The sequence below is a fragment of the Hemicordylus capensis genome, chromosome 4 (genome assembly GCF_027244095.1).
Source record: "Hemicordylus capensis ecotype Gifberg chromosome 4, rHemCap1.1.pri, whole genome shotgun sequence".
In the NCBI taxonomy this organism is placed as follows: Eukaryota; Metazoa; Chordata; class Lepidosauria; order Squamata; family Cordylidae; genus Hemicordylus; species Hemicordylus capensis.
This window is the reverse complement of record NC_069660.1, coordinates 259,831,308-259,857,147: the sequence shown is the minus strand read 5'-3', so window position 1 is coordinate 259,857,147 and position 25,840 is coordinate 259,831,308. Positions and strand designations below refer to the sequence as shown.

The window sequence follows — 25,840 nt, the reverse complement described above, 5'->3', positions numbered from 1 at the left end:
TGACCATATTTTCCAGAATCCTTGTACTGTATTGATTTATCAACAGAAATAGATTAATGCATGCTGAATAAATAAGAACATATACTTATAGCTCTAGATCAAGCTAAAAGAAATAGATACTAGTCTGTCATTAAAGAACAGGGATTTAATGTTACCATGAGAGAAAACAGGGAGGTAATGGTTGAAATTGTGTCTTCTGGTTTCCATGTAGGATGAAAAAAATAACATAACTTCTGGAGAAAGACTTCACTGGCATACGTGACATGATAGCTACAAGTACAATCAATCCTTCAGAACAGGATACCATGACCTGGTTTGCTCACATGCTGAAAAACTGGATTGGTTTTGCTTACCTGAAAGAATATCTGGGCTTCATGTTTCAGCCTTTTTGGTTATTAGTACTGATTCTTTTGCTTTATGCGCTACCCATAGTTTTTTGTTCTTTTCTATGTGTTTTATCACTTCTGCTCTATGTTTATAAGATAAAGAATAATATTACAGAAGATCCTTCTAGCAAAGTATGGGACAATGTAAGACATCTTTTTCTTTCGGTTGTGCATACATATGGGAGGATATTGTATGGTAAGTAAACATTTCCTTAAACACCAACAATCCCAGTCCTGTGTGGATATCAGTTAACATTAGGAGAGACCTTCCTAGAACATAATTCATTCCTCCAAAATTATTTAGCTTAAAATATTTAAGATGCTTTAGATTTGAATTCATGCATTAAAAAGTTTAAGATTTGCAAGTTAAGATGCCCATTTTAACTTCTGCACCATATAAGCCGTAGAGACCTTTTACAGTCTCTTATTGTATACTGCTTTAGGAATGAGGCAGCATTGATCTATGCATGAGTAAACTGCAGTCTTACTTATGAGTAGATCCACAACCTTACTCCTGTAAACACCCTGCATCCTTGGTTGTGAGCAGACCTCATCTTTACTCATGAGTAGACTTCCCATCTTCACTCCTGAGTAGAATCCACATTCACTCACCAGTAATGTTGAAAATCTATTCATGAGTATGGCTGATCATCTACTCATGAGTAGAGATATACCATTACTCACCAGTAAAGCTCCACCTTAATGTATGAGTAGACCACACTCTTATTTGTGAGTAGACCACCAGCCTTACTCAGATGTAAATGTTGCATCCTCATATATAATGGTGAAGTCTACTCATTATGTAGAGGGGCTACTTATGAGCACATATGTACTGTCTACGCAAGTAAGTTTGATGGTCAACTCATAAGTCAGGCTGATAGCCTACTCACAAATAAGGATGTGATATCTACCCACACATGAGGTTGAGGAACTATGCAAAAGAAGAGTGCAGGTTTACTCATGAGTAAGGTTGAAACATATTGGCAAGTAATGATGGAAGGTCTACTCGCAAGCAATTTTGAAGGTATGCAAGATTTTCATGCGCAGGGGCAAGGGGCCTACTTACAAGTAAGGGTGCATTCTACTCATGCATAAAGGTTCAAAGCCCTGCTATAGCACATAGTAGAGATGTACCCTTTATGCATGTGTTCTTTGCATCTATCTTCACGGCAGAGGATACTGATCATATACTCTCTCCGGAATTGAGCTTCTCAGGTTTAAAGGCTGAAGAACTGGGCCAATTTGAAGTGACAAGGGAAGATGTTCTAAACTGTCTTGAAAAACTAAACATTAATGAATCACCAGGGCCAGATAGCATCCACCCAAGTGTTCTGAAGGAATTCAAACGTGGAATTGCTGATCTAGCAAAAGTATGTAACTTGTCCCTACAATCAGGCTCTGTACCAGAGAACTGGAAAGTAGCCAATGTAACCCCCATTTTCAAAAAAGGATCCAGGGGGGATCTGGGAAATTACAGGCCAGCTAGCTTAACTTCTGTGTCAGGTAATTTAATGGAAAGCATACTTAAGGACAAATTGTTAAACATATAGAAGAACGGCCTTGCTGAAGGAGAACCAGCATGGCTTCTGCAAGGGAAAGTCTTGGCTCACTAACCTTTTGGAATTCTTTTAGAGCAGGGATGTCAAACTGTGGCTCGTCTGCAGATGTTGGCCTACAACTCCCATCATCCCTAGCTATTGGCCACTGTGGCTGGGGATTATGGGAGTTGTAGTCCAAAAACAGCTGGAGGGCCACAGTTTGACATCCCTGTTTTAGAATGTCAACAGGCATGTGGATAAAGGTAATCCGGTTGACATTGTAAGTAAGTAATAAGTTTATTGTTGTGACATAACATAACATAGGATGACATAAAAGAAGAAATGCAACATACCAAGAAGTTAAATCAGCTGTTGAGCTAAAACCAATGTTACATTTTAGAACATATAAATTTCTTTGGGTTCTAAAAAAAGCATAGCAAAAGTAGCAACTTGACAGCTGACATGTGGAATTACATCTACAAGAAGGTAAGTCAAACGTTCTACAACTGACCCCTTAGGTTTATCTATCTTCAGTGTTTCCCCTGCTGATCTCATCATAAATAGGGCAATAGAGTACATAGTGGATGATGTCTTCCACTTGACCAGTGCCACAAGGGCAAAGGTGCTGTTTCACTGGGAAAATCTTCCTTCAAGATATGCTGAAGATAGTCTGAAAACAAAAAGATGTAAAAGCCTTCCTCAGTGGAGCACTGGTAATATTAACCAGATATTGAGAGAGACTTCTATGTTTCTTATAATAGTGGTGCCAGAATGAGAACATTGATGACTGCACCACTGTGGCATCTCTACTGGCATCTCATTCAAGGAACCAATCTCTAATATTTTCCCTGTTTCAAGAACTAAATTCCCCCACTGAAGTTGCTTAAACATTTTAATCAGTTAGTTGGATATTTACACCTTTTCCCCCAAATCTATTTCAAGCCAAAACTCCAAGCTAGCCATTTCCTGCCTACAGTGCTAAGCCAGTTGTCTTGTTTTCTCCTTGCAAAGCATTTCTGCTCAAACAGCTCTAGTATCAAACTAACAAGATGGTTACAGTATGGTCAAGCAAGTGAAATGACTTCTATGTCTAAATAAATCCTTGTTTTCTTCAAACAAGAAAACAACTTGTTTCTCCAGATCTCCTGCTTGTCTGAGTTCTCACTATACAGGTTTTACTCTGTCGTTAGAGGTTGAACTGCCATTCATGCCCTACAAAGTGTTATGGGTCCAGAGACCAATGTCTAAGAGAAAACAGTCTAGGAAGTCCATAGAAAGCATAGCAAAGAGAAAAGCTTTGAAAATGGAGACAGCACAAGGATTCTATATGATTGAAAAGTTGAAAGGACCCGAGTATGAGCTCTGGTCTTTCAAGATAGAGATGCTCCTCAAGAATCACTGTCTTGGCAATGTTCTGCACACCAGAAAGGAGCAGAAAGAATGGGACAGAGCAGATGAAAAGGCATCAGGAATGATTTGCTTGGTGGTGAGTGACCCAATCTCAGTCCATTCAAGAAACAAAGAACATGCAACAGATATGTGGGAAACTCCGGAGGGATTATATAAAAAGAAGTCTGTGGTTTTCAAAGTACATCTAGAAAAGAAACTAAGCAATAAAAGACATAGAAAAGGAGAAAGTCTGTCCAAGCACATAAATGAAATATTAGAAATATTGGTAATCATGCCAGATGCAGTTTTTATAGGACTGTTGTTGAATAGTTTGCCACATTACTTTGATAGTGTGACTAGTGCCTTGGAAGTCAAGGAGGATGCACACTTGCAACTTGTGATCAACAATCTGGAGGACTTTGATTTGCACAGAAGGGATGATAGGCAACCAAAGGAATGTGAAGAAAATGCATTTATAACCTTGCAAAGAAATAAAAAATGCTTTATTTGTTGAAGCCCCAAGCATCTGCAGAATAAGTGAACAAAGAATAAAGATTGTTTGCAGACAAAAGACAAGTGAAGCTAAGTTGCAAAGACAGTGAGTCATCTGGGAACACAGAGTACAAAACGCACAAGCAATCCGGGACTAAAGCTAATAAGCAAAGAATATGCCTTGCAAGAATAGATAAAGTTTTGGAAGCTAAGTCTGAGAAGCACAGTAGTGGCATTTGTATTGATTCAGGTGCTACAAGCAACCTGATCAGAAAAAGGAAGAGATTTATAGCTCTAGTTGTAGAATCCCAATATACTTGGCAGATGGAAAACTTATGTATGCAGAAGGGAAAGGATATGCACAGTTGCTCTGCAAACTGGAGAAAGGAGAGATCATTGGATTAACAACTGAAGAAGCTTTGTGTGTACTCTAAAAACCAGTCTGGTGTCTTTAAAATATGCTACAGAAAGGGGCTATGAAGAAAAGGTTAATAGGAAGGCACTGTTCATTATTTATAAACAGGAATTGCTTATGAAAGCAATTTTGGAAGTGAATTGATTGTTTGAAGTAGAATGTGTGACTGAAAAGGCCAAAACTGTGAAAGAATGCACACGCACAGAGGATGTCTGAATCTCTGTGTGACAGGTAGGCCACAGGGATGCCAAAATTATATTTCAGGCTGAAAAGTTGGATTTGGTAAAGGGCCTAAAAATAGCCCCCTGCAACACTGAATCAAAGTTTATGTGCTGTGTAAGAGCAAAGGCAACACAACCTCCTTTTCTTGCACACAAAGAAAAAGAAACACAGCATTCTTTAGATTTGATTCATAGTGATGTTTGTGGACCTATGAACGTTAATACATCAGGAGGAAATAAATATCTTCTGACTATTCTAGATATGCATATACTTACTTGTTAAAAAGGGACAAGTACTAGGAAGACTTAAATAATATGTTGCAAGTGTGAGCAACAAGTTTGAGAGAAAGCTTCCTATCCTTCACACTGACAATGGTGGTGAGTATACTGGGAATTATGTCATAAGAATCCTAAAGGAGGAAGGCATTGATAAATATATCATATACTCCACAGCCAAATGGAGTGGTGGGAAGAAAGAACCATTCTCTTATGGGAATGAAAAGATGCATGCTTCTAGATGCTGGTTTGACCACTAAATTTTGGGAAGAGGCAGCTATTTACCTTCAAAACAGATTGACAATAAAGGCCACAGTAACAATGCCACATGAATTATGGCATGGCAACAAGCCCACTTTGAGTCATATACGACTGTTTGGATCTAAAGCATAAACTTATGTACCAAAGGCCCAAAGAACCAAACTCAATTGTAAATCTGAGAAAGGAATACTTGCTGGCTACTCCTTAGGATGCAAAGGATACAGGATTTTAGATCTTGCCACAGAAATATGCAATGTTGCATACTTCAATGACAATGAAAAACTGACAAACTTTGAGCCCAATTTTCAGTTAGAGAAAAAATCAAGACAACCTGACCAAAAGGAAGGATCTGCTGTAAGTTTTATACCTGGCAGCCATTCAGAAGCAGAAGAGAATGCTGGTGATGAACAAAAGGTGTGGTGTTCAACAAGACAAAATAAAGGCATTCCAGCTAATAAACATTCCTACGTTGCAAAGGAAGAAAGGTTTCAAGAACCAAGTACATGGAAAGAAATTGATAACTTACCTGCAACTGGAAGGAAGCTGTGAAAGAAGAAATGGAATCATTGCATAAAAATAACACATGGACAATCACAGAGCTACCAGAGGAAAGAAAGACTGTGGGGTACAAGTGGATTTTTAAAATTAAGCAAAATGCAGGAGATGCCCAACGTTACAAAGTGAGACTAGTGTCAAAGGGATACTTGCAAATATATGGTGAGGATTATGATGAGACATTTGCTCCCGCTGTAAAACATACTTCTGTAAGGACACTCCTGAGCATTGCAGGAGCAGAGAAAATGCAAGTGGATCACATAGATGTGGAAACTGCTTTTCTTCATGGATACATCAAAGAAGATATTTCTATGGAGCCAGAATTTGAAGAACCCGGCACCTCCCCCCCCAAAAAAATTTACCCTTGTGTCTGAGCTGCAGAAAGGTATCTATGGACTAAAGCAGGCTGCAAGAGTCTGGAATGTCAAATTAAACCACTTGCTAGTCAATGAGGGATTTACCCAAGGAAAGGCTGATCCTTGCTTGTACTCGAGGCTCAAAGACAACAGGTGGACCTATATACTTACTTCCACTGGTGATCTGATAATTTGTTATGAAAATAGAGTGGACAGCCTTGAAATCATAAAGCATCTGAATAATGAGATAGAAGTAAAAGAATCTGGAGCTATTTCACACTATTTTGGGATAGTGTTGTGTATGATGGGGGGGTATATTTAAGGAGGGGGGAAGGTGCTCTTCCCCCTCCCACCATGTTTTCCCCACTGGCGCTGTCTTTTAAAATGGTCCAGCAGGGCAGCAGCATACCTCCTTGCCACCCCGGTGCGTCCTTGGACTAGAAGTGGCCAGAAGTGCCCGGTGCACGTGCGTGCTGCCGCCATGCCGAACCATTTTAAAAGACAGCGCTGGCTCCCCCCCTCACCACCTTCAAACTGGCCAAACAGCTGGACATTCGAACTGGTTCAGAGGCCTGTAAATGGGCCTCTGAACTGGTCTGTGCACATTCCTATCTTGGGATACACATTAAGAGATAAATTGGGACTTATAGACAGCAGCACGAGCCCATGAGGAGTGTTGGAGCTCAGCAGCAATATCTCCTAATGCCCAGTAGGGGCTTTAAGGGCATAGATAGAGATTGTAGGACTCCTTCCCTCTTTGTTCTCCCTGAGTTAGTCTCTCAGTAGTCTCTCCAGAGATAGTTGTTGGTTAGTCTCTCTCTCTCTCTTCAACCATAAGCTCATCTAGAATAGGCTGAAGGCTTTCCTATTTTACCTGTTACGTCTAAATAAATCCTTGTTTTCTCCAAACTTAAACAACTGTCTCCAGACCTCCTGCTTGGCTGAGTTCTCACTATACAGGTTTTACTTTGCTGATAGGGATTGAACTGCCATTCCTCCCCTACACTTTCAACAGGGCAATAGTCTTCACATCCCACCCCTAGATCTCAACTCTGCACAACATTTGAGCTATCACCTTGCCCTGAAATATTTTTAGTGCAGCGGCTATTAATTGCTCTCCACTGGAGTAGAAAAATTTCAGAATAGCCCCCACTGTACATCAGGCAGTTGCTAAAACAGTGGTTATTTATTTATTTTATTTTTATACAGCCCTTCCAAAGTGGCTCAGGGCAGTTTAAAATTAAAACAAAACCATTACAACCAATAACAGTTAAAACAAAAATATAAACAATATAAAACATCAATTAACAATTAAAACATCATAAAAAAACAATTAAACAACCAGAACAATTAAAAACCCCTGGAAAACAGGTTATAGCATTAAAACAATTAAAATTAAAAACCCTGGAAGGCCAGGCCAAACAGACTCTCCTGAAGGTCAATAAAGAATTCAGATTGTGGATTTCTGCCAGGAGTGCATTCCACAGCCCAGGAGCAGCTACAGAGAAGGCCCGCCTCTGAGTCACCACCAAACGAACTGGTGGTAACTGGGGACAGAGTTAGGCGTGTCTTCCATGCAAGGGACTTATGGAAGGAGATGCCCATATATTTGAAGGAGGAGCATTGTTCTATTTGTTGGGCATTAATTGACCACCTATGTTTGGTGTTGCTACTACCAAAGATTACTACTTTTGTTTTATACTTCAGGTGGCATAAAAATATGATAAATAAATATATAAAATTAGCCACCAATTCCCAAAATTTCCTCTCTCTTTTTGTATTATACTGAGGCAAAGTTCTCTCCATTGATCATTATAGTAGGAAAGCTTCTTAGATTTTAACAATTGTCTATATTGGGATCGAAATTGGATCAGTAGCCAAATCGAGGAATCAGACCTATCCTCTCTAATTCATCTCTAAAATTTTCTCAAAGGTTGTCTCTTAATTCTACAACCCTGATCAAACTATCCCTTCCTCATATTGCTCCTCCTGGTTTGACCTACAGTAGTCAGTTGAGAGTTTAGCACACAAGTAATTTTAGCAAAAATGTCATAGACATCCAAACAGGGTTCCGTTGCAAGATACCTTTGATTCAACATCTGCTGGGAATTTAATAAGGCTGTAATTTTTTTGCAGAGATTGAGGCTCCATCCAAGGTAATGTTTAACTTGAATAATGCCATCTAAATTATAACACATTACTGGTGGGGGGGGGGCACCTTGTGTGCAAGAAAGGTCAAAAACAGGGGCAACATAGTATACTTGGACTTCCCAAAAACTTTTGACAAAGTTCATTTATACCTACCCTCTGTTTCCTGTCTTTCAACCAGTTAGCAATCCACACATGTACTTGTCCCCTTATCCCATGACTGCTAAGTTTCCTCAGGAGTCTCAGATGAGGAACTTTGTCAAAAGCTTTTTAGAATTCCAGGTAAACTATGTCAACTAGATCACCTTGACCCACACACTTGTTAACACTCTCAAAGAACTCCAAAAGGTTTGTGAGGCAAGATTTACCTATGCAGAAGCCATGCTGGTTCTCTGCCAGAAAGGCCTGTTCTTCTATGTGCTTTACAATTTTATCCTTGAGGATGCTTTCCATCAATTTGCCTGGAACGGACGTTAAGCTATCCCTCCTGTATTCTACCAAAGACAACCACAGGGCTCTGTGGGTGCCAGGAGTCGAAATCAACTTGGCAGCACACTTTACCTTTACCTTAACCCACGCAGAGCATCTGCACACTAGTACTTGATTGCTCCCTTCACCCCCTGCCACAGCCCCCCTCACCTCAGAGATCTCTCCACCCTCACCTGAGCTGCACTCCTGCTCCTCCATCCGGTTGCTTCCACACACCCCTGGTCACTCCTCCATCCCTTTACTCCATCCCTCTCACTCCTCTTGGTCATGGCTGCAGTGTTGCTGATGCCTATTGGCCAAGCTGCTGCTCCTATCCCCAGAGACCTCCCCACCCTCACCGAGCCCTGCTCCTGTTCTTCCCACAGGAGCAGCAGCAGCAGCAGCAGCGGTTGACCGGGCCCTTCCTCACTGCTGCCACTGCCATGGCCACTTATTCGCCTCAGGCCGCTGACAGGCCTGGGTCCATCCCTTGCCTGCCTGTCTCCCTTTGCCAATGGCCTTGGTAGCCCTAAGCAGCAACAGTGGTTGACTGGGCCCTTCCTTGCTGCTGCTGCCACCGTAATGACCACTCGTTCCCCTCAGGCCACTCACAGGCCCAGGCCTGTCCCTCGCCCTTCCTTCTTTCTCTCTTTCCCTCCTTTCTTTCTCTCTCTTTCTCTCTCCTCCACTCACTCTCCCTCTGACTTTCTCTCTCCTTCTCTCCCTCCCCCCCTCCCTTCCTGAGTTAACAGATCTTGTTCATTTTGTTTCCTCATCTAATTCACACAACAGCATCCTCCTTCTCCTGAAGGGGTTCTTTCCTCCCTCATGGCTGCTCTCTTTGCATGACTGCTCTCCCACTATATCTATCTATCTATATCCCTCTACAATCAAGAACATCTTCCAACCAGTAACAGTCGCATTGACCTTAACCATCACAGACTCCTCCTCTCTATCTGCATGTAGAATCCCCACTGCCCAATCACCATGGTACTTCTGCCCCTGAACTCTCACGAGAGCTGCCACACATGGCATTAGCCACGGGAATGCCTTAGAGAATTATATATATACTAGCTGACCCTGCACAAAGCAACTGTGCGGTCGTGCACTGAGCCTGTGGCATAGCCCCACAACTTTCTTGCTCGCTCTGCCCCCCCCCTGCAACTCTCTTGCTCACTCTGGTGCCCTCGCAACTCTCTTGTTCGCTCTGCCCCCCTGCAACTCTCTCGCTCTGCCCCCCAACTCTCTCGCTCACTCTGGACCCCCCCCGCGCAACTCTCTTGCTCACTCTGCCCCCGGCAATTCTCTCACTTGCTCTGTCCCCCCTGCAACTTTCTCGCTCACTCAGGCCCCACCGCAACTCTCTTGTTCGCTCTGCCCCCCGCAACTCTCTCGCTCACTCTCGCTGCCGAGCAACGCTCTTGCCCCTCCAGCAACTCTCTCGCTCTCGCCCCCCGCAACTCTCTTGCCCACTCTCACCACCAGCAACTCTCTGACCCGCTCTTGTCCTCGCTACTCTCTTGCCCGCTCTCGCCCCCTGCAACTCTCTCACCTGCTCTTGTCCCTGCAACTCTCTTGCCCCCGTAAGTCTCTTGCCTGCTCTGCCTTCCGCAATTCTCTCGTTCACTCTGTCCCGCAACTCTCTCACTTGCTCTCACCCCCTCATAACTCTCTTGCCCACTCTCGCCCCCCCACAACTCTCTCGCCTGCTCTCACCCCTGCAACTCTGTCGCCCACTCTTGCCCCTGCAACTCTCTCACCCACTCTCACCCCCAAAACTCCCTCGCCTGCTCTTGACCCCCGCAACTCTCTCACCCGCTCTTGCCCCCACAACTCTCTTGCCCGCTCTCGCCCCCCGCAACTCTCTTGCCCGCTCTCGCCCCGGCAACTCTCTTGCCTGCTCTCGCCCTGGCATCTCTCTCACCCGCTCTCTGCCCCCACAACTCTCTCTCCTGCTCTCTGCCCCCTGCAACTCTCTCCTGCTCTCTGCCCGCCCCCGCAACTCTCTCTATCTCTGTCTCACAGTCCTTGCTTTCCCTTGCCGCTGCCAGCGACTGTTGCCTGCTCACCTGATAGCCTCTGAGCTCCCTGCCGCTTCATGGTGCAGCTCAGCCAACTGTCTGCTGCTCACAGCCCCCAGAGCAAACTATCCAGCTCCCAAAGCTGCCCCCAACCTCTGAGCTCCTTTCCACTTCACAGTGCCCCCAACTGTCAAACTGCTTTCCAGCTGCCCCGCAAAACTCCCTGCTGCTCTGGAACTCTCTCTCCCGCTGTCAGCCAATCACCTCCTCCCCCTCTGTCAGCCAATCGCCTCCTTTCTGCCACATTCCCACACATGGCCCGTCTTGGAGAATTAATAATATAGATATATAATCAGCACTTTGTATTTTGCCCAGAAAGTTATTGGTAGCCAATATAGTTCTTTTAATATAGGAGTAATATGGTCTCCTTGAGATGACCCAAAGGCCAAACTGGCTGCCACATTCTGTTCCAACTGCAGTTTCCGAACAAAGGCAGCCCCACATAGAGCACACTGCAGTAGTCAAGTCTGGAGATTACCAGCATATGTACTACTGTTCTGAAGTTCTTTATCTTAAGAAATGGACACAGCTGGCATATCAGCCAAAGCTGATAGAAAGCACCTTTGACCACTGCCTCAACCTGTGATGCCAGGGAGAGATTTGGATCCAACGGCACTCCTAGACTGCATTCATGATCCTTCTGGGGAAGTGTGAATGCATTCAGAACCAGCAGATCAAAACTATCTCCTGAGTTAGAACCTCAGGGGTATACTCGTGAGTCAAATGGGCCGTAACCCAAAATTTGGCTTTAAAAAAGCCAAATCTGGCAACAGAGGTTCTGACCCTGCACAATAAGTGCCTCCATCTTATTTTTATTCAGTCTCAGTTTGTTATCCCTCGGCCAGCCCAATACTGCCTTCAGGCAAGCATTTAGGGAGGTTATGGCTTCTCCTGATGAAATTGACATGGAGAAATAGATTTGGGTGTCATCAGCATATTGATAACACCCTGCCACTAATCTCCTGATGATCTCACCCAGTGGTTTCATGTAGATATTAAAAAAGCCCTGAGGGACACCATATAAAAGTTCACATTTTCAAGAACAATCCAAGCAACATCATCTGGAATCTGCCCAAGAGGTAGGAGTGGAACCATTGCAAAGCAGTGCCTCCTGTTAATTTAGCCTAATTTTGGACTATGCTGGACTATGGAAACTCATTCTGAAAAGGAACAATGGACCCGAATCAGAACCAAATGAAGGCAAATATGGAAAATCCAATAATTTGTTATGTACTATGAAAGACTTTAGCAGAGAGGCTATGACTAACTTTGCTTGAAGAATGAAGATTCCAAACAAGAGAGAGACACAGCTTAGTACCATTTAGCCAAGAAGTGCTTCAAGATAAGGCATGAAATAAACAATTGGGGTTACAGGTCTGGGAATGTATGTGAGGAGGAGACTGGAACCTGCGTCTTGTCAAGTTGGAACCTTATTGAGGGATGAAGTGTTAGAGGTGGTTGATTTTTACACACAATAGGTAAAACAGCAGAGCACTAAGGAATGAGCACACACTCCAGTTACAGAGTAGGTAGCAGAGGATGGTTTGGATAGTGCAGCTGTTTAGAGAAAACACATGGAGATCCTTGTATGACTAAACACTAAATATTGATTGGTTAAATACACTTAGATAGGAAAGACCTATCTCTAATCTAAAGGACTACATAGTGGATAGGTAAGGAGAGAGAGAGATATGTTTCCATCTGCTCTCTAGGAGGAAAGGAAGGATTGTGACTCAGCACAAGAAGTGCTGCAGGATCAGTTCAGGGGTCATAGAGTAGGGACAGATAGGGAGACCCTGACTCACTGTCTCTACTCCCAATGCCCCTAGTGGTCATTAGGACAATTGGTGCAAAAGGTCGATGCACTGGAACTTCATCTCCAACATGAAGAAGAAGGATTACAAGGCTTGGTGGTAGCAGTTAATTGGGGGAGTAAAAACAAGCCCTTTCAAAAGTAGGGGAGTGGATTTTTAATCAGATCCAGATTGCCACGATCAACACATAATATTAGATTTCTAATAACTATGGAAATGAGGAACCCAAGGGGGCAATGATAATTCTGGGTGCAACAGGTGGAAACCAATCAAGGCTCTGAAAAGACAGACAGAAGAGATGTGTGGCTTTTATTTTAATTTATTTATCATATTTATTTATATGTGTGGAGTATGAAAAGTCAAGTTAGTCGGAAAATAGCAGACTTTTATCTCTTTACACACACACACACACACACACACACACACACACACACACACACACACCTACCTCTCTTTCCCTTCTTGCACATCTCCTTTTTGTTTCTCTCCTCTTGAACCTTCCCTCTCTCTTTCCAATATGTTTTATCTCTCAGACTATTTTCTTTCTCTTCCCTTCTCTCCTACACAGCAATCATTCTTATTAAATCTCAAGTATTCTACCCTCTTCTAAGTATATTTTATTTTATTATTATTATTACATTTATATCCCACTCTTTCTCTGAGGAGCTCAGAGGAACATACATGCTTGGGGTACATGTATCCTCACAACAGACCTGTGAGGTAGGTTAGCCTGAGAGATAGGTGACTGGCCCAGAGTCACCCAGTGAGTTTCATGGCTGAGTGAGGATTCTGTTTGGAGAAACCAGAAAACACCTCAAGGTTTCAGAAGGGTAAATATGATTGCTCTTAGGGGTATAGAGTAAGGGGTTTTGATCCACTTAGTATTGGAAAGGGCTGGGGACATTGGGGGTAGATTTTATTATTCACAACATCACTCTTAATAGTAGCTTCAGATGCCACACATGTTGTACTTCTTAGAATGCTATAGTTTGCTTATGCTTATATTTTGCTTTTTAATAAAAATATTATTTGAAGGGTTTATAAAAATACACTGTTTTAATAATCTAAAATCCCCCAAAGCAAGATCTACTTCATTGAGAACTTCCCATCTAAGACTCCCCTGGCTCTCATTACTGAATTCCAGTCACCACTAAGCACAGAGTTCTTCACTCTGCCTACTGTACCACAATATATCTCTTGATGGAAACACCTATTGAGATAAGGAGAGAATGAAACTTAGGAAGGAATGTCATGCCATTTTTTTTTGCAGAGTGTTTACAAAATACTCAGTAAGACATCCCTGCAGAACTAGCTGGTTACTGCCAATGGATAAGGGTACCTGCATCATTGCTTTTGGCTCTTTCTGTTCCTTCATGTTTGCAAGGTTACAGTACATGTCTTCAGATCTGTCCCTACATTCAGTCAATGTGGGGAAATGCGGGGTGGGAACAGTATGCAGTATGTTCCCTGCTAACTGGGCAAAGAGGCACCATTTTAAAGTGGTGATTCTCTTTATTTAGCAGGGTGGGAGCAACTGGCCCTATCCAGCCCCAGCACAGCATCCCTCCAGTGGCTGTTTCTGGTATCGGTCTTATGTTTCTTTTTAGATTGTGAGCCCTTTGGGGAAAGGGGGCCATCTTATTTATTTATTTATTTATTTATTTATTTATTTATTTATTTAGATTTGTAAGCCACTTTGGAAACTTTTGTTGACAAGTGGTATATAAATTGTTGTTGTTGTTGTATGCATACCAACAAGCTCTTCACAAATGCATGTCTTGACTACCCTGTCATGGGTATCTTGCGGGAGGCAAAGGGGGACATCTGCCTTCCCTGGATTGAACAGGCCCCATTGAATTCAATGGGAATTACTCCCAGGCACGTGGATATGGATTGCAGCCTTTGCCTCCCCCCACAAAAAAGTCCTGCAGATACCCATGTACCCTGTGGTTGTCCTGCATTAAATGCTTCCGGAAGAGGGTGCTCCCCCTGCCCCAAAGGCGTAACTATGGGGGGGGCAGGGGGGGCACATGCCCCCGGCGCCATCTTTGCTGGTCACGTGGGGGGCGCTGCCATGACCCCTGACGATCCCAATTTTTAAAAAAAATTAATGCAAGAAACGCGCCGCGGCGCCCAGGCAACCCTCACTTCCGGCTTCCATGCGACTTCCCCCCCGCATACAGAGTGGCAGAATACAGCCACTCTGTATGTGGGGGAAAGTCGCATGGAAGCCGGAAGTGAGGGCTGCATCACTTCCGGCTTCCATGCGACTTTCCCCCCCGCATACAGAGTGGCAGAATGCAGCCACTCTGTATGTGGGGGGAAGTCGCATGGAAGCTGGAAGTGAGGGTTGCCTGGGCACGTCGGGAGACAAGACAAGGCGGCGGGAACGCTGAGAGCCCTCCAGCTGGAGGCAGGAGAGAGAAGCTGCTCGCTCGGAGGCAAAGCCCAGTCCAGGAGCAGTAAGTAAGGGAGCCCTGGCGGCGCCCCTATGTATTCCGCACAGGGGCTGGCGGAGGGAGCAACCTACCCGCTCCCCGCTGTTTAGATTCCCAAATCTTCTGCAAAAGGGCGGAAAAGGGGGCAGAAGCAGGGAGCCTGCCTGCTGCAGAACCATGTTTGCATTTGTTGGAGCAGCCATAAACAAACAAAAAAACCCAACACAACCCACCCACCCCCACACTAAAAATAAAAAGCCTGGCAAAATAGATACGTTTTCAGAAGCTTCGTAAAGGACAGAAGGAAGGGAGCATCACACATTTTTGAGTTCCAGATCAAATGCACTCTGTGTATGCTCCAAGGCATTCTGTTTAATTTCATTTGTTCTTGGCTGAGCTTTGCCATGAAAAACAGGCACCGGGGCTAAGACCTCATGAGCAATGGTTAAAATAAGCTCAGCCAGTGATTTGTAAAAGCACTTAGAAACTCGAATAAATCTAGAGGGAGCACTCCAAACTTTACTGGCTTGCATGTTCTGGAACTTAAATGCTTGGAAAGCATTAAAAAAATAACACTTGTCTTGCTTTCTGTGGGCAGAAGATAGATGTTTATTCCACTGGCTTAGCTGAGTGTGGTAAGACTGTGGAGTAAGGGGGGGGGCGGCAATGTTTATGAGGGCTTCAGTTCATAGCCCACCATTAACTATAGTTAATAAGAGCTAAATATATCATTTTACTATAAGGCTTCATATTATTTTACTCTATCAGTGTCCTTGTCATTGATATATTCAAGCAACTACATATGGAAACAAAGTGGTATGTGACCTGTATTAACAAATGTCTCTTTGTGGTTTAGTTATTGTGGGGCTTTAAGATTGTTCTTTAGCCATAACTGGCACAAGTTAATGCGCATACAAACTTGCAGTCTATCCACTATAACCCAAAATGTGTCACTAAAAATTATGAAGGTGCTGCTCAGTATATCTTGGTTTTAATATGATGTGTACTGATTGCTGCTAGATGCATTTTCCCAGAAAGTGATTTTGTTGCTTTAAACACAGGCTGAAGTATTCATAAAGAGTACAGGGTTACACTTTGCAGTGATTGTATGGCAGTGAGTGGGGATTTAGTGCTACCAACACTGTGTTTATTAAAGACAGTAATTGCCATGAAATTTAATGGAATACTGCTGTCATCCAGATATCTGGCTACTTAAAAAGAACATAGGAACATAGGAAGCTGCCATATACTGAGTCAGACCATTGGTCTATCTAGCTCACTATTGTCTTCACAGACTGGCAGCGCCTTCTCCAAGAAGAACTTACAATGACTCCCAATACTACTCCTACACCTGCCTCCTACTTTCACTTACTGTAGCTTTTCTCATTACACTGTCACTTAGTGAAAGGCATACAAATGGAGGAAGCACTAAGTGACTACTATGAAGAAATACCTACAGGTAGAGTGCTATCTAATGAATAATATAAAAAGTTAAAATAAAAACACATTCAAATCTCTTTTAGCAACAGTGGCTTCTAATTGTTGCTCAAACAGATTAACAGATTAACAAGCATAACTTTCAGATAAATTAATATTTGAATTTATGGTGTACCTTCAAAATTGCATGGCCTCCTGAATACACAGATATTTTGTAATAGCCCTAATCACAGGGGTGTGGCTTGAGGCCAGATAGCTGAGTTTGTGTTTATAGAGGATCACTTTCTGTACCAGGCAGAATGTGAGCATAGGCAGGCACTGGTGGAAGAGTAGATTACGTGACAGTCAGATGTATGTTGGGGGGGCTGTGGCGGGGGGGGGGGGCAATTTCAGTGCTTGCCCTGGGCGCCGTTTTCCCTAGTTACGCCTCTGCCCTGCCCCGCCGCATATATGCTCTGCTGATTCTTAGGAAGAATCTTACTGAGTTAAGAGCAGTCTTTCTGTGAAAGGATACAGCTCCTCTGTGTCCCCAGATTGCTGATCTGGATGTCAGTCAGTATCTGGTGTGTGTGTGTGTATGTGTGTGTGTGTGTGTGTGTGTGTGTGTGTGTGTAACTCATCTTTAAAATTCAGGTTTTTTCCTGAAACCCATCTTGTTTTCTTTCTCTAAATGGTTTATTAAACCATGTTGTTTACTTGAAAGTAATATTAAACAACTGCAATTTACTTACTTACTAACTTATTTTATTTTATTTTATTTCTTTATTTAAGGTCATGAGATTATTGGCATGGAAAATATACCAGAAGGACCAGGGATAATTATTTTTTACCATGGATATACGGATTCAGACTATTTCTTCCTTTTAGCAAGACTGTATTTAGAAAGAGGAAGACTATGTCGTACTGTGACTGATTATCACATTTATCTAATACCAGGTAAGGTACTTTTACTCTATGTTTAGGAAAGGAATACTGGAAATCACTGAGATACTGTGAAAAACCATCAAGGGCAGATGCCCATCAGCTCTAGAATAGAATTTTTATACAGAATTGCCAAATTACCAAATATGAGCATCTGGGCATTTTCCAAATTACACTCTGCAACAGTTTTTGCAACGTGTCTGTTAAGCGCTCCTCCACATTTCTCATGTTCTGACATGGTCACTGCGCTGTCACCAGGGCACCATCTATATTTCCAATGCCTTGATGCAGATTTTATTGATGCATTTTGTCCCTATAACTTTGTAAAACCTTTGCAGGAAAGTGCTGTGTTTTTCCGTTGTATGGAGGCTTGCCCTGTGTTTGATGCATTGCAGCGTGGTATGGTCTGGATGGTTCACTTGGACTTGACGATTTTTACAGCCCCTTTTGCCTATTCCAGAAATAATGATGCTGCTCATTGAAAAAGTTTTTTCAATGTGAGTTCTTGTGCAACCACAATGGTTAAAGGGTGCAACTAGTTTCTCATCAGCTTTCAGCTTTTGATTTCGATCACTAATGTTTTTCATTAAGACTATTTTTTTAACACATTCATGCTGTGGATTTGCTGGCTCATTCGGCAGATTGAGGATCTGTTGGTAGGTAAAGCTACACAATATATTTTTCTTAATATATTGTCACCTCTCGGTTTTTCTTTTCTGCCTTCAGCCCTTGGTCTCGGGCACATTTGTCTCTGGAATTTGATATATAAATCCATTTTTTCCCCTTGCGCAAAGGAGAAAGTTGTTGCACCTTTGCACAAAAGCATTGAGAAATTAATTTTTTTCAAAGAGTTCCTTGTGTCAGTGGTTCCCCACCCTTTCCGCAACCCTATTGGCTGGAAATGAAGGAGGAGTGAATGCGATCCAGGTGGAACATGGACACCTCTTGCCTGGAAAATCCACTGCAGTGGCGGGCAATACAGATGGCCAAAACCCTGTCACATTGCATAGAAATCTGCATCAAAACTGCTGTGCTTGTGGTTTCAAACTGCTGCCTAATTCTGCTGCACTTTGCAATACTTTAACCTTTGCCAGTCTCGTAGTCCAGAAAACGCCCAGCAAGACATTTTTGTTATGAGAGGTAGTGATACAATTCAAGTTTGCAATAACTCCTTTCATTTGTTATATCTCCATGTTCATTGAACATGGGAAGTGGAGGAGCAGATGCCATGCCCCCTACACCAATGTGCTTGGAACGCTGGGGATTGGGACCATTCCTTTAGAACTTAGAAATTTAGAACACTAGGATTCTAAATCCCAGGAAGAAATTCTCTCTTTATGCAGCATGTGCATGTGCCTCCGCAAACATGCACTGAGGGCAGGGTCGTTTAGGAGACATGGTATGGCCATACATTTGGTGGTGGGGGGGAGCAGAAACAGCTAAAATTGCATCCCCCAAGATGTTTTGCTCCTGTCAGCAAAAAATCTTCTATTTGTGCAAAATATTAGTCTGGATGCTTCTCTCTCATCTACACTCTCCCATAAATAAAGTTAGCTAAAAATAGATTATTCTGTTCTGGGCATATTTTTACAGGCATGAAACAACTTCTTAATCTGTTTCATTGTACATGTGGCAGCAAAGATGAATGTGTGGAAATTCTGAAGCAAGGTGATTTATTGGCGATTGCACCTGGTGGAGGCAGAGAAGCAATCTTTAGTGAGAACTATGAGCTGCTATGGGGTAACCGTAAAGGATTTGCAGATGTGGCTTTAAAAGCCAAAGTGGTGAGTGGTCCCTCTCTGGTACTTGCCTTGCTCTCAGGATTATGCATTGCAGTATGCATTGTACTCATGTAAAAATGCCCATGGGTGGCTGAAGGGATATGACTCTAGAGGCTGTGCAAACCTTTGGATGGGATAGTCTAAGCTTCACAAAACCCTGCTCTCTGTCGTCCAAACATGCCACCTGATCCTCGGTTTGATCTTTTTTTTAGCCCCTCATTCCAATGTTCACACAAAACATTAATGAATCATTCAGGACCTATGGAAAAACACGTGAGTTACACTGCCTAAGTTTTCTGTCTTTCATGGATGCAACGTACCATGGCCCTCATGGTCTGTAGTATTTCCCTTTTGTAGAAACTGCATGCATATTCATGCTAAAACTGCACTTGTTTGTTGAGCTAGTATTAATCAGGCTGTGGATGGTTATATTAAACTTCTGGTGTTGATCAAGAAATATGGTCTGAATCAATTAAGTTCTGCAGGCTGCTGAGCTCAGTCCTTACATTTTGAGTTCATACTGGCTCAGTGCTGGGCTGAAGCAAATGTAGCCAGAAAATGACCAACAGTATCTATGCTGAAAGGATTATGGGGCCATTTCGGACATAATGTTTAACTGGCACCATTCATGTGCTATCAGGCACTTAAGCATGCTTGTCGCACCTCAATGTCTCCACTTGCAGTGTCTAAGTCATGAGGGAGGGGGGCACTTTCTAGACTGCAGCCCATGACAATTGCTGCCAAAATGTCAGAGAAATGTTGGGATTTCTGACCCAAGGCAACATACCAGCCATTCTGGGAGAGCTTTTCAGTAGGGATGTGCAAATCATTTTGAAGTCACATTGATTCAACTTGAATCTGGTTGATTCAAGTGATTTGCATTCAAAACAAATCTGCCCTGGCTGTCACCCTGGCCAAAATAGAAAATAAATCAAATCTTCTCAGATTCTATTCGAATTATTTGATATTTGATTTTCACATTGTCATTGCCATTGCATCAAGTTTCATGGGTGTCGACTACACCCAAAGCCCAAAGGAAGGCTTTAAAAAGGAATTTTTAAGTTTGAAATGGTTTTGTGTTTTCTACCGTAAGGAATAATGGGGATTCAAAGCGACCCCATTAGCTCCCACGGGAAGTGCCAAGGTGGTTCAAAGTGGGTTGGGGTAGGGCACATTGGGTGTTAGTTGCCCTCCAAACTGCAAGTCAGTGGGGTACTCTGTTTTTAAAAAGGATCTGTTATTTAGAATCTTTGGTGTTTTATGACTTTTCCTCATAATGAATCCCTATGAAGATTCATTGCACAACAAAGAGTCTAAACATCTCAAAAATTCCTAAAAAGATGAACTGAGTACCCCATTGGCTTGCATGTTGGGGGTGTGGGTCATTGGCACATGGAGTGCCACTGATTCATTTTAGTGGCATCCACAATCCAGTTGGGTACTCAATTTATTTATTTAGCAATTTTTGAGTTTTTAGGCTCTTGGTTGCATAATGAATCTTCATAGGGATATATTATGAGGAAAAGTCATAACACACTGAAAAGTCTAAAAACTTAAAAAATCCCTTTACATGAATCTGAGTACCCCACTGGCTTGTGGGTTGGGGGTAGTTGGCACCAATGTGCCTACCCCCTCAACCTACTTTGGACCTCCTTGGCACTACACATGGGAAGTAATGAGGCCGCTATAAATCCCCATTACTCCTTATGTCGGAAATAAAAAAATTCACCCCTTTGCCTGATTGCTTTGGGTGGTATTTTCCACTTATTGGGCACTACTACCCTACCCACATCGATACACCCAGTCCTTTAAATTCTCCCCGACTTGATTCAAATTCATATCAAATTGAATCAAATTTGAATCAAATCTGGCCTGATTCAAGGGGGCAAGATTCGTGACTGAATCAAAACTGGCTGATTTGATTTGACCTTGAATCGAATCACAAAAACAGCAATTCATGCAGATCTCTTCCTGACAGCCCTTGTGACAATTGCCATGTTGAGTCTCATCAAATCTCATCATGTCTTACATTTTTCACTGTGCATAGGCTTAGTTGATACTCCAGATGGGGTAAAGTCAGGTAGGGATGCAAAACACATTCTATGAATCAATTTAAAATTATGTATCTAATTTCACAGCAATGACAAAAGGAAAGTCACATAGAAAGACAATGGAAGTCCTGCAAATCACTAAATGGAACACTGATATGCACTAAGCAGTACAGAAGTCTGTACTGTGGAAAATTGTGGAGTACATTGCTTCTCTTTGCTCAAACACTCATGGGATCATTTAAAGTTCATTTCCTGGACTGGATTGTTTGCAGCTGTAAATATTCAGGATGGCAGCTAATTTCACATTTAGAATCAGATTGCTGTCTCTTGAAATGTGACTCCATTTCATGTACAGGGCTGATAAGATGGCTTTATGACAACTATGCACGATTCATATTCCTTCCCCTATATGGAGGATTCCCAGTGAAATTGCGCACATATATTGGAGAACCCATCCCATATGATCCAAATACAACTGTTGAGGAGCTGGCTGCAAAAGTAAGTTTTCTCAGTGCTTGGTAATATCAAAACAGAATCAAATTGCACATCTATTAGCTTTTTGTGAAGTTTAAAAAAATGGTTTTAAATCATGTTCTTCTGGGTTCCCCCTAATATAGGGTGATGACTGAGTTTCATTATTTGGAGACTTTCAACAATATTCATCACCAATTCTCACTGATATTAATTATATGAGCAATTATTTAAACCAAGAGTTCCATGATTATTGCCTAAACAACGACCAGTTCCACATGCTTACATCATTTTTGGATACTTTTTTGTTGCAGACATGAAAAATATTAAGAATTCCTAAATACATTTTCACCAATCCAGAAGCCACTTCTGAGTAGAAAAAAGCACACCTTTATGTAGTAACTTAAAGACATGTGATATATGTGCAGACATGTCAATTTGGAGCTAGAGAGAGAGATCCATGTGAGCATTTCAGATGAATGCACAGTTTTCCTTTACAGACAGATATAGAAACTATCTGTGGGGGGGTGGGATCATGTGTGAATTAAGGGAATAGGGAGATCACTGGCAGCCATTCGGCAGCCAGGTGCCCCCACTTCTAGGTGCTGAACATGCCCCCTGTGTTGGCATGACATGAAGGGGCCATTGCCAGAACCCCCATTGGGCTACTACCCACACACCCCTGCAAGAGTGTGCTGATGTCAACGCAGGGGGCATGGCCAGCCCTTGGAAGGGGACGGCATGCCTCCTCTCTGGCTTCTTCCTGGATGGTGAATGGAGGACTGACTGGGTGCTTGTTTTCTCTTCCTTGCTCCAAATGAGGGAGAGAAATAAATGACAGCCAGCCCTGCATTTGCCAGCTGGGAATATTGGGTGAGAGTAGCACCTTGCACTCTCAGCTGGGAAGCACTGGATTTGCTGGCTGGGTGCGAGGGGGTGTGTGTGAGGGGCTGCCTTGCAGGAGGGGCGAGGGGTGCTGTGACACACTCCCCCAACCCCAGGAACCAGGGCCATTTGCACCTGCTTTTCCAATGATGTGAAACACTTTTCAGGACAGCTTCACATAGGACAAATTCTACACATAGGACAACTTCTCTACTCTGCCACTACACTGTGACCAATGTACATGTCTGTCTGGCTGCATATGAGGGGGGAAAGATCCATGTGTGTTGCTCAGATGCAGCTGCGTTTTTTTCTTAGGCATGGCACAATTATTTAAAGCAGGATCATGGAGCTGAAGGGGGATCATGGAGCTTTTGGCCATCATTCCAACCCTCTGCTTGACTCTGCAAACCCAGAGCTGCAGCATCTCCAACAGGAAGTCCTCCAGCCTCTGCTTGAAGAGCTCCCACCACCACCACCCCATATAACTCGTCCCATTGTCAAACTGCTCTTCCTCTAAAAACAAAATGAAACTCTTTCCCTAAAGTTCAATTGTAATCTACCCTCTGACAATCTAAGCCCATTAGCTCTAGTCCTGCCCTATGTGGTAGTAGCAGACAAGTTTTTGTTCTCCCATGTACTACAGTTTTTCAGTTATTTCAAGAGTGTGATCGTATCCCTCTCGGCTAAACATATCCAGATCCTGCGTCCTTAAAAACGCAGGCACCTTGCCCACTGTATTGAATAGGCAGAGTTCTTCATACAGCTTGCCTCCACTTGTAGCTGAATGAAGATCTTGGGAGGTTGCAGACACATATTTTATTTTTATTTATATTTATTTATTTTACACATATGTGCACAGAGCACATAACCTGCCTGAGACTGTAAACCTAACAAGCTCCATCATCCTTAGCTCCCAATGATGGCCAGCTCCATGCAGCCCAGTTGAGTATCTGTGAGGCATCTCCCAGGGTCTTTCCCAGACAGCAGAATTTAACACAGGATTGAGAGTGGCGAAGTACTGTGAGTTATGGGGCATATCAGATATTTTGAATTTGCTCAAAAAACCAACCCCAATAGTGGAACTTTTTACCCCTGACATAAATCAGGGAAAGCTTCAAAGTGCAATGAAAAACCCGAATTGTGTATGGAGTGCTTCCTAATAGTTCACAGGGACCTTGATGTATATCTGCCTGAAATGTGAATGCACACCCACCCTTCCTGTGGTGAAGGAAAGTAAAATTGCCATCTCAGAATGGCCCAGGTTTCATCAAGTTGGTGTTTATTTGCAGCCAAAGCCTGCAAGCTCCCCAAACCTCCAGATACAAATTCCAGTTTTCTCCTCAGCCACCTTCTCCAGTGGCATAGTGAGGGCACAGATGGCCCATGTCCTCACGGACACCCCTCCCATGACAGTAGCAGTGTGCTCCTTAGCCTGGCAACAGTACACTCCCCACCACACCGGTGGTGGCCTCCCCCCACCTAACAGAGGCGGCATACTCCTACCACCCATGCATGAGACTCCAGCCACCTCGGACCCTGAGGTGTCTGGGAATGAAAACAGTGTATGCCCCCTGATGACAATGGGCACACATGCACCCTCATTCCCAGCCGCGTCAGGGCCTTCCCCACTGGGAAGCAGCAGTGGGCTCAAGGAGCTGGAGAAGCATGGCACACTGCTGGTGATGGACATTGCAGAGCACTTCACGGGGTGCAGTGGCAGGCAGCAAAATGGTGGCAGCAGTAGGAGTAGCTTGCAAGGGAGGGAAGGCCAGGGGAAGCAAGCTAGGCAGCCCCTGAGGCAGGGTGAGGCAGCCTCAGAGGCAGGGTGGCACATGTTCTTGAGATGTGTCTGCTCAACTGTTGTTTCACTCCTGACCTTGCCCCTTTGGGGAGGTTAGGGTAGCAGAGGAGGCAGGAAGGAACTGGGCTGCTTTAAACCACCCAATTGATTTTTGGAAAAGGCAAGTGAGTGTTCCGCCATGTTTTTATTATTGGATGAATGTGAACCTATATCTGTAAATTCTCATGTGTAAAGCAGTTTAAGACCCAACATTTTCAGTGCCAGTTAGTCATTTTCATTGACTGTTGTTTCTAGCATGGTTTAAGTGGGCTTCTGTTCATTTATGCTTGACCAATATTATGTCCATAGAAGAACTTTAACAGAGAAGTTATGTGCATTTAATAACATTTCAGTTGAAAATTGAGATTCTGTCTCCTGAATCTTGTTTTTATGTGAGAATCTTCCTGCTTTTTCTATCACTAAAGTTAATGCTTGTGTAAATATTGTGTGTGTGTGTGTGTGTGTGTGTGTGTGTGTGTGTGTGTGTATAGAGAGAGTTATGCTTTCTCTTTTTTATTTTAACAGACAAAGCTTGCAGTTGAAAATCTTCGAGACAGATGCCAAAAAAGACCAGGGAGTATAATAAGAGCTCTACTGGAACGATTTGATAAACACCACAAAGATGACTAATCTTTCTAGTTGTTATAAATTAACCTGTTTATGTTATATTACGTCCAAGTGACATATAATACAGCTATTATAATTATTTGATTAAAAGTGATTGTTTATATCATAGTTCTATAGCAAATGAAGTATTGATGTTGATAAGGGGAATTGCTCCCACTTCAAGGATTGTCAGCAAACCTAATAGAATGATTTACTTCTGGTTAAATAACTCCGTGTGTGTGTGTTTGAAAGAATGCATGAGTAAGCAACATATCAGCCCACCCCCCCAAAACCATGGTGAAATGTTGGGAAGAAATGCCAAAAACAACCAGAGAACACTGGATAAAATGCTGGAGACAGCAGAAAAGGAGTTGCTTGGAAAACAAGGACTAAGGTCGATCCTGGGATCAGACGGATGTAAACACAGAACATCAAACAGCTTCAAAGGAAAGCAACCCTTTTTAAAGTCAGGCATCAACAGATGTTTTCTCGGAGAAGCATCGAAGATCGTGGGGCCCACAGCTTCTTCCAACACCCCGTTTTAAAGACTGATCACGTTTTAAATGGGGCTGGTGAGTATGTACGTATGTGCGTGTGAGTGAATGGACTATAGTTTAGCTGATGTTTAGGATGTAACAATAAACTGATGAACTAAATCCAGCTGGTGTCCGGGATCTGTTTTCTTTTGGGGACTTATACTAGCCTCTCCGAAGCAATGTTCCTAATTACAGGTGACCCCCTTAAATATTGGTCACACAAGCATTTGTTGCAGGACAGTTCCATAATTATGTAAGTGTCAAATTAAGGGCCAGGGTCAAGGGTTAGTTGAATCAAGCATAAGCTGAGGTCCCACATCCATCAGAGCAGGGATTCTCAACGTTGGGTCCTCAGATGTTTTTGGACTTCAACTCCCATAATCCCCAGTCCCAGTGGCCTTTGGTTGGGGATTATGGGAGTTGAAGTCCAAAAACATCTGAGAACCCAATGTTGAGAATCTCTGCATCAGAGTA

At 43.0% G+C, this 25,840-nt stretch overlaps 1 protein-coding gene across 1 annotated transcript; it reads left to right on the top strand.

Moving 5' to 3' along the window:
* The first annotated feature begins 263 nt into the window (after positions 1-263).
* LOC128323224 (transmembrane protein 68-like) lies at positions 264-24,854 on the top strand. The gene is made up of 6 exons (XM_053245953.1): positions 264-582; positions 17,047-17,211; positions 18,790-18,980; positions 19,190-19,250; positions 21,384-21,526; positions 24,750-24,854. The coding sequence occupies exons 1-6, from the start codon at positions 264-266 to the stop codon at positions 24,852-24,854; spliced, it is 984 nt and encodes a 327-aa protein (XP_053101928.1).
* Positions 24,855-25,840: the final 986 nt, after the last annotated feature.

Bases quoted from the DNA above. Each gene is read 5' to 3' on its own strand.
- LOC128323224 (XM_053245953.1), top strand. From the start codon at position 264: ATGATAGCTACAAGTACAATCAATCCTTCAGAACAGGATACCATGACC. The intron at 583-17,046 runs GTAAGTAAACAT...TCTTTATTTAAG, and splicing joins ATATGGGAGGATATTGTATG to GTCATGAGATTATTGGCATG. The intron at 19,251-21,383 runs GTGAGTTACACT...TTTCATGTACAG, and splicing joins CAGGACCTATGGAAAAACAC to GGCTGATAAGATGGCTTTAT.